The 20234-nt window shown below is 33.8% G+C and overlaps 1 protein-coding gene across 1 annotated transcript in view; it reads left to right on the top strand.

Moving 5' to 3' along the window:
* The first annotated feature begins 9324 nt into the window (after positions 1-9324).
* The window catches only part of LOC141330826 (sodium/potassium/calcium exchanger 3), a 47298-nt gene continuing 36388 nt past the window's right edge, over positions 9325-20234 (top strand). Inside the window, exons 1-2 of the mRNA XM_073835588.1 lie at positions 9325-9749; positions 17332-17424. Of these exons, the coding sequence (XP_073691689.1) occupies positions 9641-9749; positions 17332-17424 (202 nt within the window). The 5' untranslated portion in view covers positions 9325-9640. The remainder of the gene's footprint in view (positions 9750-17331; positions 17425-20234) is intronic.

Below are 20234 nucleotides of genomic sequence, written 5' to 3' on the forward strand. Positions count from 1 at the left end.
TTGGCAGATTATTTTGCTTGTTTTAAGCAAAAACTCACTTAATTTTGACTTGTTTTTACTAAAAACAATAATTTTTTTTAACTTGTCTAGAAAATCCTTCCTGATTCAAGAATTTTTAGATATTTTGGCTGGAAACAAGTCAAAAAGTAAGAAAAGCATTTTTTGCAGTGCAGCATTTCCTCCTCCTTATATAAATCTAGTGTTTGCAAAAGTCCACTGAAAAATAGGTCAATTCCAACATAACACAGACTATTACGCAATAGTCGCGATCGTTAATAATTACGCCCCTAACATTTGAATCGCCCAATCATCATTAACGTCAGTACATCAGTAAAATAAGGCGAGCCACTGAAGGGACACTGTTAGCTTACTGCTAGCGTTAGCCTGTTACATTGCAGTACATAAGATTTCACTTACCACATAAACAGAGAGATGACTGCGCTGATGATGGTGAATGATTTACAGATCCTGAGCATCACTCAGAAGCACCTGAACTTAGGTGGTAAGTAAGCACTCCCGCTGCAGTATAAAGTTACACAGAGCACATGCATCACAATAGTAAGAAGAACATGTTGCCGATTCAAAACGACAGATTCAACAAACTGCATATTAAAAGCAGCTAGAGCTCTGTAATTAAATATATATTTCCTCCATGTGCCAGCTATTGAGATGAGCAGCTCTGTGAAACAGCCAATCAGAGCAGAGCCCCTCATTAATTATTCACGGACCTTCCAAATAAGGCAATAAAAGAGCATTTCATTCTAGGGATAAATTCTAGGGTTGTAAATGGACTTGTAAAACCGTTTCTGGAGATTTTTTTGCCCTTTCCTATGTCGTATACCTTCTATGTACTGTAGATATCAGAGAACAATTTAAAATACTGTATAAATGCATTCTATGGCACCTTTAAGAGAAAATATGGCATGCAATGACCCATAAAACCAGAAGATGGCAGCAGAGGATCAATCATTTGCTGCAGCTGCCAATTCAACTCCCTAGATTTTTCAAGGCGTCTTGCTTTTCGATTTATTATAAAATTACTAGTATAATAAATTGTAGTACTTTTACCGCACTGAAGTGTATAGTATAGCAAGTGCAGAAAGTCATTAAAATAAATAAATAAATAAGGTCAGATACAAAAAGCCTATAAGGGTGAATTATTTAAATACGTATATATAGTTCACTACAAATTAAATAAGTTATATATTAATGGTATAAGAATTAAATATTGCACTCAATATGAATTTGAAATATTTTTTGAACTGTAAAAGCTATTAAATAGCCTATATTTAACCAACACAAAGTTGTTATTGCTGTAGTTTTTTTACTCTGAATTTAGTCTGAATCATTTAATGCACAGCTCTATTTTGACATCCGCTTGTCAGATGTTTTGTCCCATTATTACTGTCAATCATAGCAATGACTTGTGCATATTTAGTTGATTTACTCACATATTTTTTTTTTTTAACTCGTGTTTGTCATTCTTGAAACGGTATACATGGATGTTTGGTCCTCTGAATAGCACATAACATTTGAAAAAAAGTTAAAAAATTGTAATCACTTGAAACAGTGTAGTTCTATTCAAAGATAATATATGTTAAATACATTTTATTATTGTAATGCGTTTGTAAAGACATCATTTTGTTATAATGCTGCTTTGATCTGTTTGCTGTTTGCAATGGTTAGATTTATTTTGATATTTTGTTCGTAGTGTGATTTTTGGTGACTTGTATTAAAACGCTTAGGACTTTAACACAGGCATCATAATACTCATTAATTCTTATAATAATTTATTGCTGTTCAAGAAACATTTATTATTTTTATTATCAATATTTCAAACAACTGAGTAATTTTTTTCAGGATTCTTTGATGTATAGAAAGATCAAAAGATCAGCATTTATCTGAAAAAAAAACTTTTCTAACATTATACACTATACCATTCAAAAGTTTGAAATCTGTATATATTTTTTTCTGAAAGAAATTATAGAAATTAATACTTTAATTTAGCAAGGATGATTTAAAATTTAAATTGATCAAAAGTGATGGTAAAGACATTTATAATCCTGCGAAAGATTTGTATTTTAGATAAATGCTATTCTTCCAAACTTTCTATTGATCAAAGAAATCTGAAAAAAAAAAAATCACTTTAGCTCTTTTCAACAAATGTTTTTTGATCAGCAAATCAGTAAATTAGAATGATTTCTGAAGGATCATGTGACACTGAAGACTGGAAAAATGATGGTAAAATTGTACTTAAGAAAACAGTTATTTTAAATTCTAAAAATATTTCAAAATGTACTTTGGATCAAATAAATGCAAGCTTGGTGAGCAGAACAGACTTAAATTTTTTAAATTAAAAAAAAAAAAAAAAACTTTTGACTTGTAGCATAGATAAAACAACAAGAGAGGTTTCAAATGGTCCCTTGACCACTAAATAGGAAAAGTCCATTTCAGAAATCTAACCACCTTATGTTTTAATGTTACGGACATATAACTCAAGCAGTGTGACTTCCTAAATATAGCTCTTATAATTTCAAGAGGCAGTGCTTTTATAACCAAGTGAGTGCATTTATATCTCCATGTCGAATATGGTTGACTTCAATGAAACTGCTCTCAAGGATATTTTTAAGCATGAACTTAACAAGCATGCCTTGACACATACTTAAAGTTTCATTGATTTCGCCCTTGCTTCTGAGTCATTCACTGAGGATGTACTGAGTCAGATCCACTCTGACTTCACGGAGATGTCACCTCAAGCTGGAGGCAGCACCCACCGCCAACGGAGCACTAAAGGAAGAAGGAGGAAAGAGGAATAGGCATCCTTGCTTTAGTCCCAGCGCTGTCTTCACTAACACCAGCAAACTCCCACCAGAGCAGAGCCTAGTCTCAACCCAGCAGCGAAGCCCTTCCACTGACATCCATGAGTTTCCTGTGCTTCCTGTCATGGAGTTCATCCCCAGATGTTCTGAGCTTCCTGTCTCTCCTGAATTTCCTGTTTTTGAGGGACATAAGCATCATAAGTTTTAAGTATAGAAGTAGAGATTGGTAGCTCATTCCACCACAGAGTTTCTGCCCAGAACAGAACCATATCGCCAATCCAAACTGAATGCTAATTGTTAGTCATTTTTAACGAAGCGGTCCTGTCAGAAATGTTGTTACTTATTCTCAAATAGCATTTGGTTAGGTTGGACCATCTAATGCTTGGATCTAAGCGTGCATCTCAAGACTTTTTAGCTTCTAATGGACGCTACGATGACTTTACCAATTGGTGAATGGCTTTTTTATTTTGAAGGCAGGACTCATTCCGCCATGTTTTGCATTGCACTTTCTTCCATACATAGAAATATGTGACCCTGGACCACAAAACCAGTCTTAAGTAGCATGGGTATATTTCTAGCAATAGCCAAAAATACACTGTATATGTCAAAATTATTGATTTTTCTTTTATGCCGAAAATCATTGGGATATTAAGTAAAGATTATGTTCCATGAAGATATTTCGTCAATTTCCCAACATAAACATTTATTAAAATGTAATTTTGATTAGTAATGTGCATTGTTAAGAACTTTATTTGGACAACTTAAAAGGCGATTTTCTCAATATTTAGACTTTGTTACAGTACTTAAGTATTTTTGAGAGTATATGTACTTTACTTGAGTTTTTATTTTTCAGCCTATACTTTTACTTTTACTCCACTACATTTCCCCGAAACATATTCGTTGTCATTGTTCACTGAAACATATTTGTTGTCATTGTTTTATAAAACATATCTACCTGTCATTGTTCAAGCTCTTGTTCTGTCCAGGCTGGACTATTGCAATGCTCTTTTGGCAGGTCTTCCACCCAGTTCTTTACAATTAATCCAGAATGAGATGAATTATTATTATTTTTTTAATAAACTCTTAACCTTATAGTTGCAATGTAATGACTACTTCTTTTCTCTGTCAGTATAGAATCAGTAGGTTCTGTCATTCAGAAACATGTTTTTTTATATCACTGCTATGCTGATGACACTCAACTCTACCTCTCATTCCATCCTGATGATCCGATGATAGCTGCTTGCATCTCACATTGTCTGACATTTCTTGCTGAATGAAGGACCATCATCTTCAACTCAACCTTGCCAAGACAGAACTCCTTGTGGTTCCATCAAACCCATTGCTTCATTACAATTTCACCAGCCAGTTAGGGCACATCAACCACAACCTCTTCAAAAACAGCCAGGAACCTTGGAGTTGTAATTAAAGATCAGCCGACTTTCTCAGGCCACATTGCCAAAACTGCCCAGTCCTGCAGATCAGGCTCTTTCTTTCGGAACATACTTCACAACTACTTGTTCAAGCTCTTGTTCTTTCCAGGCTGGTCTATTGCAATGCTCATTCAGTAGGTCTTCCAACCAGTTCTATCAAACCTTTACAATTAATCCAGAATGCGGCTGCAAGATTAATTTATAATGAGCCGAAAAGAATGCACGTCACACCTCTCTTCATCAATTTGCACTGGCTACCAATAGCTGCTCACATACAATTCAAGGCATTAATGTTTGCCTACAAAACCACCACTGGCTCTGCATCCCTTTACCTAAATTCATTACTTCAGACTGTGCCTCCAGAAGCTTTCGTTCTGCAAATGAGCAGTGCATTATTGTGCCATCCCAAAGAGGCACAAAATCCCTTTTACAGACTTCACATTAAATGTACCCTCTTGGTGGAATGACCTGTCCAACTCAATCTGAACAGCTGAGTCCTTAGCCATCTTCAAGAATCGGTTACAGTTTTTCTTGATTGCTTTGATGCTGCCGTCAACTCAAACTCCACATTTTCAAAAAAGTTAACACACAGGCCTAAACAGTGGCACTCATGGTCAAAATGACACATTTTGTTTGCAAAAGGCTCTAACTGCGCCAAAGCATTTAAAATATACAACACAAGCAAATTTTACCTTCAAACAACACAACTTGCAAACAAGTATATGAGCTCTTTCAGTTAATCATTACACAATGGACAACAAAATGCAAAATACAGAAGTGTGAATCAGTTCACCATTGCTTGTCATTGTAGCCTAGTGCCAGTGTCAATTGTTGTCTTTCTAAATAGGCTGTGTCAAATTTGCCTTTTGGCAAAGAATTGGATCCTGAATAAGAAATGATTTGATGAAGTTTTTCTTGATTCCATGACATTCATTTTTCATAGTGATCTAGGCAGTTTCTAATAGTTAGGAATAGATGGTTTCTGGTTGGTTACCATAGCTAAAACAATGGAGTTTGGGCTGCTTGAATGACATCTGTGTTAACTGTTTTGCAAAAGGATGGGGAAAATGTGTCAATCCAATGAGAAAGAGTTAACCACATTTGCAAGACGTGTATTCTGCTCTGCTGAGAGAGTGATGATGAAAACTGAGTGGATACTAGTTTCTTTAACCAGATCAACGCAATCAAGAAAAACTGTACAAATTGACCCTCTAACACTAGCTCCTCTGTTCTTATTGTATTCTATGCATTTTTAAGCCTCTAACACAAGCTTGCTTTTTCTTTTTTATTCTTTTTATTTATCTTATTTTCTTTTTATTTATAATATAATAAAAAAAAAAACGTGTTCTGCGTTAGGCTAAATGAGACTTGTCATAGTCTCATGTTATTGCTCTTTTGTTGTTTTTGATTGCTTCCATTGTCCTCCTTTGAAAGTCACTTTGGATAAAAGCATCTGCTATATGTCTAAATGTAAATTGGTAAAGCTCACCTGGTCATTAAATGCTATGGCCAGTTTTTTGCTTGTTGCCAGGGATCACAAGAAGCTCTGTCTTCACAAGGTTTCCTTCATCCAAGATGGGACATTTGGCTACAAGCTAAAATTGTTGGAATTCATTTTGCAACTCCCTTAGTAGTTCACATACAGTAGGACCTGGTTGCGAACTTGCCAGCTGTAGAGACCTTTTCTAAACTCTGCATTCAAAGGCATTCTCTCTACTTTATTTTTGTCAAGTGTGGGCTGTTGATGACAACAATACTCTTGGTTTTGTCTTTATTTGGCTTGCACTGTGTGAGATCTTCCAGAACGTGTTAGAGAAACATGTCTCAGATGTCGTCATGCTGAAGTTGTGGCTTATCAGGTTTGAGGCAGCAGTGCTTTGGAAATGCTAGGGTTGTGTGTGTGGTTTCTCTGTAACTGTGGGAACTAAAGTTTAAAAACTAAACTGTGTAGAAGTGTTCTAAACTAAAGGCCCCCAAGAAAAACACCGAAACATGACTCAACCATTTTAAGAGGGACAGTGTTGATTTTGTTGTCTGGTCTTTTTCACTGCACAATGGAAAATTAATCACATACAGTAAGTGAGTATTTGGCATGGGGATAAAACAGCATGCCTTAGCTTGGCTTCATGATATATTATGATATTATATTGCAAATCTCAAGTGTCTTATCACATATATTCTGTGAGGAGTTGAAGAATGCCAAGAGGAAATACACACAGTAAACACTGCCACCTGGTGGTGAACATCGGTATAAAGTGTGCCTTTTTTTGTTGCTGTTTGGCTTTCTATATAAATTATGTTCAATGGCATAGGCTAGTGTAGGTCCAAACGTTGACGGTTTGCTTCAGTTTGCTTAATAATTACTTGGCCACTTGTCCTCCAGTGTAGTGAAATGTGAAAGCACTTGCCTTACACAGATATAGCTGTACAGTACTAGTCTAAATTTGAACTGCACCTACTTCTTTCATAATATACTTTAAAGGTTAATATGGTTTATTTTAAGTCTGAACGTAATGTAATGTTTTCAGACAATTACATAGTTACATTTTTAGACCACAGCAATTAAATAAAAGTATTTTAGTTCAAAGTTATACTAAATGTAATTAGTTAAGAGCAATTAGTAAGGGAATGTTTAATAAGTAGAACTTAAGTACATGTAATTTTATGAAAGCTTATTTTCTCTTTGAAATGCACCGACAAGCACCTACAAGATGAGCATTTGAGGTCAAAAAGTATACAAATTGTATAATAATTTTGATATTTAATTTTGCTAGATAAGACGCTTCTTCCTCGGCTGGGATTGTTTAAAGCCCTTTGAAGCTGCAATTAAACTGCATTTTGAAAGTTCAAACTCGGGGGCACCATAGAAGTCCACTATATGAAGAGAAATCCTGAAATGTTTGAAGAAAGAAAGACATGAACATCTTGGATGAAAAAGGGGTGAGTAAATTTTCTATAAATTTTTGTTCTGAAAGTGAACTACTCTTAAAGGAACACTCCACTTTTTTTGGAAATAGGCTCATTCTCCAACTGCCCCCGAGTTAATAAGTTGATTTTTACCGTTTTGAAATCCATTCAGCCGTTCTCCTGTTCTGGCGATATCCCTTTTAGCATAGCTTAGCATAGATCATTGAATCCTATTAGACCAATAGCATCACGTTCAAAAATGACCAACGAGTTTCGATTTTTGTCCTATTTAAAACTTGACTCTTCTGTAGTTATATCGTGTACTAAGACCGGTGCAAATGCAAAGCTTAAATTTTCTAGGCTGATAAGATTAGGAACTACACTTCCATTCCGGCGTAATAGTCAAGGAAGTTAGCTGCTGTAATATGGCCGAAGCAGGCGGAGTATTATCAGAAATTAGTTCCCAGGTAGTTTAGCATTTGTACATGTGCTGCGTGGTATTACTGCTCCTGCTTCGGCCATATTACGGCAGCAAACTTCCTTGACTATTACGCCGGAATGGAAGTGTAGTTCCTAATCTTATCAGCCTAGAAAATTTAAGCTTTGCATTTCCACCGGTCTTAGTACGCGATATAACTACAGAAGAGTCAAGTTTTAAATAGGACAAAAATCGAAACTCGTTGGTCATTTTTGAACGTGATGCTATTGGTCTAATAGGATTCAATGATCTATGCTAAGCTATGCTAAAAGTGATATCGCCAGAACAGGAGAACGGCTGAATGGATTTCAAAACGGTAAAACTCAACTTATTAACTCGGGGGGAGTTGGAGAATGAGCCTATTTCCAAAAAAAGTGGAGTGTTCCTTTAAGTCACTTAAAGGATAACTATTGCCAAAATGCAACCTGGGCTGTTTTTTTTTTTTTACTGTAAACGAGACAAACTTATATCTAAAAGCATAACAACGACAAACGAGCCGTTTTTGAGATTGACCGTGATTTCGTTTGCGGGCAATGGCCGGTGAATGGGAGTACTAGGGGCATAACTTTGAGCGCATCAAAATTGATATTTTTACAACACTAAGAAGGCTCAACACACCATGAAACTTTGCTTGAAGTATCGCCTGGGTCTCTACACATGAACTCCAGCATTGAGAACATTGTTTGTGTACCAAGAGTTTACTAAAAAGAAAGGTTTTGAACAACTCACTTACACTGTTTGAGTTTCCGCTCGCGGCCGTCTTGCCAGTCAAGAAGTGTCGATCTCCGAATGCGAATGAATGGACTCCATAGGACGAAATATTAGGCTTATATGAGGCTCTTTTCACAACTAGAAGGTTATTATTGTTTTTCACTTGCGACAAATCAACGAATTAGCCATGCATTTATATGGAAATATGCTTTAGGAGCTATCCATCTTTACTCTCCTCGCATTCGGAGATCGACACCTCTTGACTGGCAAGACGGCTGCGAGCGGAAACTCAAACAGTGAAAGTGAGTTGTTCAAAACCTTCCTTTTTAGTAAACTCTGTGTACACAAACAATGTTCTCAATGCTGGAGTTCATGTATTTAATCCCATTTTATTAACCGATGTCTTTGCTGCTGACCTTCGATGATCCAATTGATCCATACTAATGAGCAAAAATTACTACAGGTAATCTAACATTTGTTTTCCTTTTTTTATTGCTGAAGAGTTGACATTTTTTCTTCTGCGGTCTACTGTACAGACGTAAATTTACTTTTCTCTAAGCCTGGGGCTTTTGATGTGTAAAGGCTTTTACATTTGCCAAAAATATTTTTTTTATATTAAAAACAAACAAACAAGCCCTGACCAGATTTTAAAAGTAACATAACGCATAACGTAATTAGTTACTTTTTTAGGGAGTAACTCAATATTGCAATGCATTACTTTTAAAAGTAACTTTCCCCAACACTGAAAATAATTATACTTTCAAGATTTGAACTTGGCAACATTACAAGTGCACATTCAATTTGAGTGCACTCAGTCACAACATTAACAGATAACTCTACTTTGAACAATAGGGACATACTATACTTGGTTGAGTATTTCGCCTCCTAGTGTTTTCTTATTGGTCGTCCACGATTACAGCACGACTACTGGCAAGAGCCGCCCTCAAGTGGCAGCGGTGTTATTTGTGTGTGAGAGAGACAGAGACAGAAAAAGAGGGAGTGAGCGAAAGAGGGTACCATTTACAACGACCTATCCAAATCCAATGGCATGTGAGCGCATTTGCGCGCTTTGCATCATCTGATACCTGAGCACCTACACGACAGGTCTGCGAGCGCGGTCAGCTGAACGATGCGTCTCAGAGGTTCTCAACAGCGCAGGGTTGACTGTGATGAAGAAAAACAAGGCAACCCAAAAGTTTAGTTTAGTAAGAAGGTAGTTATCAGCCCCGCCTTATAACAGGAGGAATCTGCGGCGATCATGTTCTGAGTCAGTGGTGCGGAACAGACGGAGCGGGATGAAGTCGGTGATACGGAGCGCCAGGCGGCGGCCGTTCCGGCGCTTCTGCTGCTGTGGAGTCGGGCTTCTCGCGGTGGTGTGGCTCGCCCAGGTCCTGCAACTGACAGGTTAGGACAATCACAGGCAATACATTACTAGTGCTAGATGATCATCCCTTGGTCATCCTTTTGTTCGTGACATGCATTTATAAGATCTTTTTTTTTTTTTTTGAGAATCTCATTGGTGTGGATCCGCATTAATATTGCTAATTACGCATACGAATTAATGTACAAAAAATAAATGATTTTTTAAAAATAGTTTGTTGGTCTGTTTATACACAATATCCTATATGTTAATCAAAATAATTAGTATTTTAAATGTATTATAGTTTTTTTATTTCTGGCTTCTCCTGCCCCCCTTCAACACCTGCGTCACAGCACCACTGAAAGGTGGTTTCCCATGCTTTCTATACATACATGCATATATATTTATATATTTATATGTACATACACAATTTATACACGCACACACCAATTAACCTGTAGTGTGTTATTGCTTCTGTATTCATGTTGAATGCTACTTTGGATAGATTGCAATAAAGATTTTCTTTTACTATGCCAAACTAATGACTTTGCCTTTGAATAACAGGGACTCTATATTCCTGATTTTGCAGTAGGTAGCAGAAAGTGATGTGACCGAGTTCATAAGATGATCCTAGAGAGGTGCACATTGGTTGAAAAAAAAAAAAAAAAAAAAAAAAAAAAAAAAATATATATATATATATATATATATATATATATATATATATTATTTTTTTATTTTTTTGAGATTTTATTTTTTTGAGAATCTCATTTGTGTGGCTCCGCATTAATATTGCTAATTACGCATACGAATTAATGTACAAAAAATAAATGATTTTTTTAAATAGTTTGTTGGTCTGTTTGTACACAATATCCTATATGTTAATCAAAATGATTAGTATTTTAAATGTATTATAGTTTTTTTTTATTTCTGGCTTCTCCTGCCCCCCCTTCAACACCTGCGTCACAGCACCACTGAAAGGTGGTTTCCCATGCTTTCTATACATACATGCATATATATTTATATATTTATATGTACATACACAATTTATACACGCACACACCAATTAACCTGTAGTGTGTTATTGCTTCTGTATTCATGTTGAATGCTACTTTGGATAGATTGCAATAAAGATGTTCTTTTACTATGCCAAACTAATGACTTTGCCTTTGAGTAACAGGGACTCTATATTCCTGATTTTGCAGTAGGTAGCAGAAAGTGATGTGACCGAGTTCATAAGATGATCCTAGAGAGGTGCACATTGGTTGAAAAAAAAAAAAAAAAAAAATATATATATATATATATATATATATATATATATATATATATATATATATATATAATTTTTTTATTTTTTTGAGATTTTATTTTTTTGAGAATCTCATTTGTGTGGCTCCGTATTAATTTAGCTAATTATACATACGAATTAATGCACAAAAAAAATGTTTTTTTTAAATAGTTTGTTGGTCTGTTTATACACAATAGCCTAATATGTTTATCAAAATTATTAGTATTTTAAATGTATTATAGTTTTTTTTATTTCTGGCTTCTTCAGCCCCCTTCAACATCTGTGTCACAGCACCACTAAAAGGTGGTTTCCCATGCTTTCTATACATGCATGCATATATATTTATATATTTATGTACATACACAGTTTATACAGGCACACACCAATATACACACCAATTAACCTGTAGTGTGCTATTGCTTCTGTATTCATGTTGAATGCTACTTTGGATTTTCTTTTACTATGCCAAATGCATGGCTTTGCCATTGAGTAACAGGGACTATATATTCCTGATTTTGCAGTAGGTAGCAGAAAGTGATGTGACAGAGTTCATTAGAGGATCCTAGAGAGGTGCACATTGGCTGAAAGCAATAAAATGTATACTTATAGTCCTATTATTGTTATTGGAATACAAGTACAGCTGGTGCACATTATGGGTTGACCCGCTAACATTTCCAATAAAAATATTTTTATAGGAAACTAATATTGGTCTTTGAACATATTTAGAAAAAAAAATATATATATATATGTTTTGTAAATATTTGTATTTTTATTATCAAAACAAATGTTTTAGAGTGTATCTGATGACCCCTTTAATTACCTAATCAAAAAGCACATTTAAAAATATATATATAATTTATATTTTTGCTTTTTTTTTTTTTTGAGAATCTCATTTGTGTGGCTACGCATTAATATTGATAATTACGCATATGAATTAATGCACAAAAAAAATAAATGATTTTTTAATAGTTTGTTGGTCTGTTTATACACAATCTCCCAATATGTTAATCAAAATGATTAGTATTTTAAATGTAGTTTTTTTATTTTTTTATTTCTGGCTTCTCCTGCCTCCTTCAACACCTGCATCACAGCACCACTGAAAGGTGGTTTCCACTGAAAGGTGTGCGTGTATAAATTGTGTATGTACATAAATATATAAATATATATGCATGCTTTCTGTACATGCATGCATATATATTTATATATTTATGTACATACACAATTTATACACGCACACACACACCAATATACACACCAATTAACCTGTAGTGTTTTATTGCTTCTGTATTCATGTTTAATGTTTAGATAGATTGCAATAAAGATGTTCTTTTACTATGCCAAACAATGGTTTTGCCATTGAGTAACAGGGACTCTATATTCCTGATTTTGCAGTAGGAAGCAGAAAGAGAAAGTGATGTGACAGGGTTCATTAGAGGATCCTAGAAAGCAAAGCAAAGCAATAAAATGTACACTTATAGTCCTATTTTTGTTATAGTAATACATAGTAGTATAGCTGGTGCACATTAAGGGTTGACCTACAAACATTTCGAAGAAAAATGTTTTTTTATAGGATAATATTGTTCTTTAATCATAATTAGAAAATAAAATAATAATTATGTTTTTTAAATATTTTTAAATATTTTTATATTTATATATAGATATAGAGAGCGTTAACTTTTAACTGATGAGTATGAACTTTTCTTGACAGGTGACTGCACTATTTAGTTGACAGATGAAGTTCCTGTGGCATGGGGTTTATGTTTAACTTTTATATCAGCACTACAGTAGAGTTTACTAATCGAGAATGATCAATGACATTCAGTAACACATGCCAGTCTGTGTTTGCTTGCACATAGCAGTTACAACATTAAAGTAAAAAACACTCTTTCACCAAACTAAAACTAATACTTTAAACTGCTTATTGCATGATAAATGCAATAAAAAATTTACTATTTTTTTTATTAAATGCAACTAGCTGCAGACATCAAATTGCTATTTTACTTAAGTAGAACTTAAGGACATTTTTATGTAATTTAATACATTTTTGTCTTTTTATGGTAAAAAATATACTTTAAAGGCATTTCTAGCAAAAGGAGATGTTTAAATATCATATTATAATTAAGTACTTTTGTTTGTGCTTTAGTATGTTTAGTATGTAGTCGACACATCAAAATAGGTGTACCTTTTTAAAGTGTGACAAATGATTATGAAAACGATGTAAGTGTACTCTAACGTAATTTTTTTTTCATTTTGCAAAATGCTTTTGTAAAAGAGTACACTGTAAAAAAAATGGTGGTTTCAACTTAAATAATTTAATAATAATAATAATCAAATAATTTGTTACCCCACTGACTTAAAATATTTAGTTTAGTCAACTAAAATATTCCAGTTGATGCTTTAAGTAACTTAAAATTTCAAGTTGACTAAGCTAAAAATGTTAAGCCAGCAGGGTAACAAATTATTTTAAGTTGAAACTACTTTTTGAAACTTTTTTTAGAGTGTACTTAAGTGTGTTCAGGAACAAAGTCATCAGAATCTCTCTCTTTAAGTCACTTAAGTGGCCTTTTATTTCATTAATAATACATTATCTGCGAGGATAGTTTTTTTTTTCAAGTACACTACTAGTGCACATCAATCCTCTTTTTCACAAGGGACAGTATACTCATTATAATGACATACACAGATGGTTGCTTTCAATTTAGTTTGTGCAAGTTGAAAAACAATCTTACTCAAGTTTACATAGATGTTATAGATATGGATTATTTGACAATTGTTGAATAAAGAACAGCCACAGGTTTATACTGACAATAGACTGACCCAGGACAACAAACTGTTCCAGCTTGCAGTGGTCACATTGATCTTCGTGTGTGGCATCAGTTGTTTTACTTTTATGTTTTGTGATGACAGAGAGGACTGTACTGCAGCAGAGGAGCTGATTTTAGCCATATATAGCATCACAAAGTGAAATCTGAAAAATATGCCCGACACAAAAAGAGCCAAAGAGACAGTTTGACAAGAAATGGTTTTTGAAACGGTTGGTGAGAACCCTCTAAAAAATGTATTTCTGTATTTTTAAGGTCAGCCTAAAAGAAAAAAAAAAAAAAAACTCTGTCATCATTTTTTCATGCCTCATGTCGTTTCAAACCTGTACGAGTCTATCTTATGTTGCCCACAAAAGAACAACACAATAGTTGATGTAGCCATTGACTTTAATAGTGTTTATGTAGAGCTATTTATAGTACAGAACTATGAAATAGTTTCCATACTATGCACGTCAATGGCTGCCGTCAACAGCATTCTTCAGAATACCTTCATTTGTTTTCAGCGGAAGAAAGACTGAGACAGGTTTGGAATTACTTGAGGGTAAATAAATGATGACAGAATTTTCATTTTTGGGTGAACTATCCCTTTAAGATGTAAGTGCTCAGATATTGTCTTTCCAAGCTTTTTACACTTCTTCCTTTTATTCAGAGTAGGATGAGAGGATGATGCTCTTCCTACATTCATAAAAAGGTGCTTCACGATGCCATAGAAGAACCTTTTTTGTTTAAAATGGTTTTATAAAGAACCTTTCTGTTTCACAAAATGTTTGTTGTGGCGGAAGAAGGTTCTTCAGATTATAAAAAGGTAGGATAGAGATGGTTCATTAAAGCAGTGTTTTTCAACCACTGTGCCGCGGTGCACTAGTGTGCCGTGGGAAATTATTCATTTTCACCTAAAACAGGCCCAGGTTTCACACTGAGTAGGTAGAAATATGAAAGATCAAAAAAAAGTCTGTTTTCATTGTGTTTGTTTGATTCCTATTGAAGACACTTTGATAAGAATGACTGTATATTGTTAATTGCACTTTTTATTTGACAGAAGAAAGAATATGAAAGATCATAAAATACTTTTTTCTTTGTGTTTATTTGATTCCTGTTCAAGACACTTCGATAAGAATGGCTGTATATTGTTAATATAGGCTACAGTTTCATATTTTTACAGTTTCGATTGTTGGTGTGCCTTGTGATTTTTTTCACTTAAAAATGTACCTTGGCTCAAAAAGGGTTGAAAAACACTGCATTAAAGAACCTTTGACTCAAAACCAAAAATGGTTCTTCTATGGCATCGCTGTAAAGAACCTTTTAAAGCACCTTTATTTTTAAGAGTGTAGTTAGGTCATTGTGTGTCTTCCTAGGCCTTTTCTGAACTTTCTTTACATTATAATTGCCTAATAATAGCCTGGAGATCTTATCATAATTTTGCCAGGTTCTATAGCCTGAATATTTCATCTGTGAACCCAGGTGATTAAGATTATGTCATTAAAAACTCACTGGTGATTCCTACTCAAAAATCATAGATTTCCTTTACTGTTTATGTTAAAAATCTGCAGGCAAAAACACTGTTTTTTCATGCACCTGTCAAGTTTGAGATTTTGGGGTTTTTGGTGTTTCATAAAGTGTTTTTTCAGACTACTGGAAAGAAAACACCCAAAATACACTGTTAAGTGTTTCTTTTATAGCACTTTATCTATTTGTGTCAATAGATTTCAAATACAATACATATCTCTAAAAGCCGTTTTCTCAAAATTAGATTTTCCTCCTACACTGAGCCATAAATCTCCACTTCAGTAGCACTTACACACACCAAACTTTAAATTTTTATTCCTGTCTATATTCTGAAGGTTTTTACAGAGGGATTTGTTCATATATACTTTGCTTGATTTTATACAACATTTTATTTCCCCAAAAGGGTAAAAATACATTGTTTTCTGCCTGTTCGAAGTATTTACCGAATTATGGAGCGACAAAATGAGATACCCAAAATCCCCTCTGTAATAACATTTGACTCTAATATGACAAAAAAATAATAATAATAATCAAGAATTTTGAAACTGACTTCATCCAGTGTTTCGATTTTTGTTATGGAAATGTATGCAAATTAGCGCATATTTCAATAAATGATGCCTCATTTGCATATTAAAATCTAACATTTTAGAAAACTTGTAATAGAAAAAATTTTTGCAATTATCAATGTAATCAATCAACTGGGTAAGTAAGGTGATGACTATTAGTTAATTTTTTTACCCTGTTTACCTGCAGTGTCTCGTCTCAAGATTATGCTATTCTTAGTGTGTTTATTGCTCTGTTATTGCTCACTCATAATTTAAAGCAATTTTCAGACAATCTACTCATCCTCAGGCCATCCACAATGTATATGAGTTTGTTTCTTCAACAGATTTGGAGAAATGTAGCATTGCACCACTTGCTCACCATTGGATCCACAGCAGTGAATGGGTGCCGTCAGAATGAGAGTCCAAATAGCTGATAAAAACATCACAATAATCCACAAGTAATCCACACCACTCCAGTCCATCGGTTAACATCTTAAGAAGCCAAAACCTCTGTGTTTGTAAGAAACAAATCCATCATTAAAGTCTTTAACTGTAAACCATTGCTTCCAGCTAAAATATTAGTCCATTACCCATAATAAACCTTCCTCCAGTAAATCTTTTGTTGCCTCTAACATCAAAATCCACCGATTTATTTGTTTAGAGATGTTTGGACCATTTGATCTGTGCGTAGTCCTCTCTTGATTCAGACGAGAAAGCATATTTTAGCTGAAAGCAAAAGTCCAAATGTCTTAACTGTTCATTATAAACACAGCTTTTGGCTTCACAAGACATTAATTGATGGATTGGAGTGGTGTAGAGTACTTATAGTGATGTTTTTCTCAGCTGTTTGGACTCTCATTCTGACGGCACCCATTCACTGCAGGGGATCCATTGGTGAGCAAGTGATGGAATGCTACATTTCTCCAAAGAGCATTGTTTAATTTTGTAAACTATCCAAACATACACATAGTAACACAAAATAACAAAATGAATATTCTTATTGTTGAATAAATTGATTAATCCTGAGTTGTCACATCTGTAATGAACTACGAAACGGTTAAAGGTGACTTGTATATTTGTCCTTAATTCGGTGCAACAAGTGTTTTAGTCTTTGATGTACTGTATCCTCACAGTATTATATATAACCCAGAACAAAACAGGATGCCTCATGGCTTTGCCACGCTATTGTGCTTTCTTGCTGCCAGGGGAAAACTAAACAAAATGGATCTGGTTATACAGTATGTGCGTCAGGACGCACACTTACGTTAAAGTGCCTTCTGCTGCCGAATGTTTTTACTCAAGCATACTTGCTCGCAAATACCTTTTTTGGTTTACCTGATGGATTCGTAAATGTTTTCGTTAACACTGCTGACTGTTGAGGTGACAGTTTGCAAATGTAAAAGTAAACTTTAGTACACATTTGGTTGTGAAAGATGTATAGATAAATACATTTCTCATATCTTTACAGAGATCAAGTCTACGTGGGCAGAAACAGACTTTCCCAGACGCAGGGTCCTGCAGTATGGAGTGGAAAATCAAACAATCGACACTCCCAGAGCAGGTGGGCAACAAACATTTTACAGTGTTTGCATTTCAGACATTTTCTAAAATCTCAAATTTATATTAAAGATTTTATGGCGTGCTGTTTAGTGAGTGTTTTCATGGTAATGTATATAACTACCTAGACTAAGAGTAAATATTTGTTTTCCTAAAGGGCTCTACTTGACATACAACATTTACACAGTAAATGTATTTGTGCATGTGTGTATCTCTAGGCTGCTATCGCTGCATGGAGTATATTCTCTAAACTTCTCTTGTGAAAAAAGAGTGTGCTTCATTGTACTGAACGTAATGTAACAGGGTTTCTACAGGTCTTATTTAGGCCTTTCAAAGGTCTTAAATCAAATCAGAAATATTAAATTCATAGTCGTGGTATTAAATATTGCATGCAATGTAATGGAAAAAAGAAATCCTTAAACTCAAGATATATTTACTTGAGAAACAAATGTAAAGAATCTTGAAAAATTTAACAAAAGTAAATGTTTATCTGTCAGTAGGTGTTTGAGTACTTGAAAACTGAAACTTTTTCTGAGCCCATTTGCAAGTTTAATTTTAGTTTGTGTTTAAATCATAAACTTGACATTTTGTCAATGTCACTTTGCTTCTTAAGTAAATGTTTATTAATTTAAAATCTTTAGAAATTTGCACTGAAAAAAGAGACAAAAATACAGAGGAAGAGCATTACTTTTTAAAACTCTTTTCTTAAATTGTCTTCAAAGGTCTTTAAAGAGCCTTAAATTTAACCTGCAGAAACCCTGTAAAATAAAGCATTGCTTAAGTGCACTTAAAGAGAGATAAGTTCATGACTGTTTCTTAACACACTTAAGTACACCTTTAAAAATTGGCCTTTGTCAAACTTTTCAAAATATTCAAAATGTTTAGAGGATTTTATGATACTAAATTATACTTATGCTGTAGTCCATGTATTACCTTTTAATCACTTTTTGAGCATGGACCTGAAAATGAAAAATACTCTTTAAATACTTTGGAACAGACTTAAGTTTGGCAGATTATTGAGGAAGTGAATTTTTTTTTTTTTTCAAAAGTTAATATAAAAACATTTATGTTAATTGTAACAAAAAATGCACAAAAATACTCTTTTCGAATTTTGTCAAAATGAAAAAAAAAAATCCTAAAAACAAAACAACAATACCAAAGAAGAACATTCCTTAAATTTTCTTTACTTGGTCTTAAAAGGTCTTTAAAAATCTTAAATTTATCATGCAGAAACCCTGTAAAATAAAGTGTCACTTAAGTGCACTTAAAGAAAGATTCATGACTGTTTCTTAACACTTAAGTACACTTTTAAAAAGTGACCTTTGTCAAATTTTTCAATATTTTTAAAGGATTTTATATTTATGCTGTAGGCCATGTATTACCTGTTAACCACTTTTTGAGCATAGACCTGAAAATTAAAAAAAAAAAAAATGTAAATCTAAAATACTTTGGAACGCAGACTTAATATTTTCCAAAAGTTAAAATAAAAACACTTAATTTTGTCAAAATAATAATTCTAAAAACAAAACAGCAATACTGAGGAAGAACATTTTTTTTTAACTCATTCCTTTAATTTTCTTTACTTGGTCTTTACAGCTCTTAAATTTACCCTGCAGAAACAATGTAAAATAAAGCGTCACTTAAGTGCACTTAAATCATGTCACTTCATGACTGTTTCTTAACACACTTAAGTACACTTTTAAAAAGTGACCTTTGTCAAATTAAAAGTTTTACTTTAAGGTACATTTTAAACTATTATTTTAATAGCAATTTGAAGTGCTTTAAAAAAAGTACATTTAGTAAATGTATTAACACAATAGAAGTAATTAGGAAATTTCATATAAACTTAAGTCCTACTTAATGTAAAACATTTTCATAAAGTCAAAAAGTTTTTAGTATAATTTTTAAAACTATAATACATTTAATTGCAAATAACACAGTTAAGTATAACTTAAGTATATTTTTGTAACAATACATTATTTTTTGTAAAAATTCTCTTTTAAAAGTATGCAAAATGTACTTATTTTTTACAAGAGTCTGCTTGCATGGCCTATGTAAAGCAGATTTCTGGCCGAAGAGGCCATAAGTTGTTGAGGTGTATGAATTATTATAGCAAAACAGAAAAAGAGACATATAAAAGGGGTTGAAGAGAAAACATACACTGTCCAGAGATATCAAGAGGCTGCAGGAAACATAAACAGACGTCAGGAACAGACGCTCCCTTGCCTCATCTGGAAAACACTTACAGGCATTGATCTCAGACAAGTAACTCTTGTTGTTATTATTGTAGTTCTGTTGCAGTTGGTATATTATGCAGACGAAGTACTGAGAACTGAGATCACAGCGTGGTCTGTCTGCTTTAATCTGTGAGCGCAGCAAGCAGTTTAAATAATGGCAGACACCATGGACTGGATGCTTGCAGCACTGTTAGTTGCCAGAATCAGATTGGTACACTTGAGCATTGAAGATACACAGTCTTCAAATCAGGGATGATGGGGGAAAAGCAAACCAAAACACTGTCAAACTAGATCTTTTGATATAGAGAATCAGATTTCCCTAATGAACAGGTCAAATCAAAGAGTGTTAGAACAAATGACATATAAAGATGGAATAGGAAAACATGGAAAACACCCGAATCACTTCTTGTACCTCTTGCATAAACACAAAAAACTTGTTTCGCTAGTTTGACTTTTTACATCCAGGGGTGCATTTCCAAAAAGCATTGAGTACTCTATTGAAAACAACAGAAGTTGCGGCCATGGTTGCTTTTGAGAATAAAGACTTATTTATTTACTAGTTTTCTCTCACACATAT

Source organism: Garra rufa, chromosome 3, assembly GCF_049309525.1.
Source record: "Garra rufa chromosome 3, GarRuf1.0, whole genome shotgun sequence".
NCBI classification, from domain to species: domain Eukaryota; kingdom Metazoa; phylum Chordata; class Actinopteri; order Cypriniformes; family Cyprinidae; genus Garra; species Garra rufa.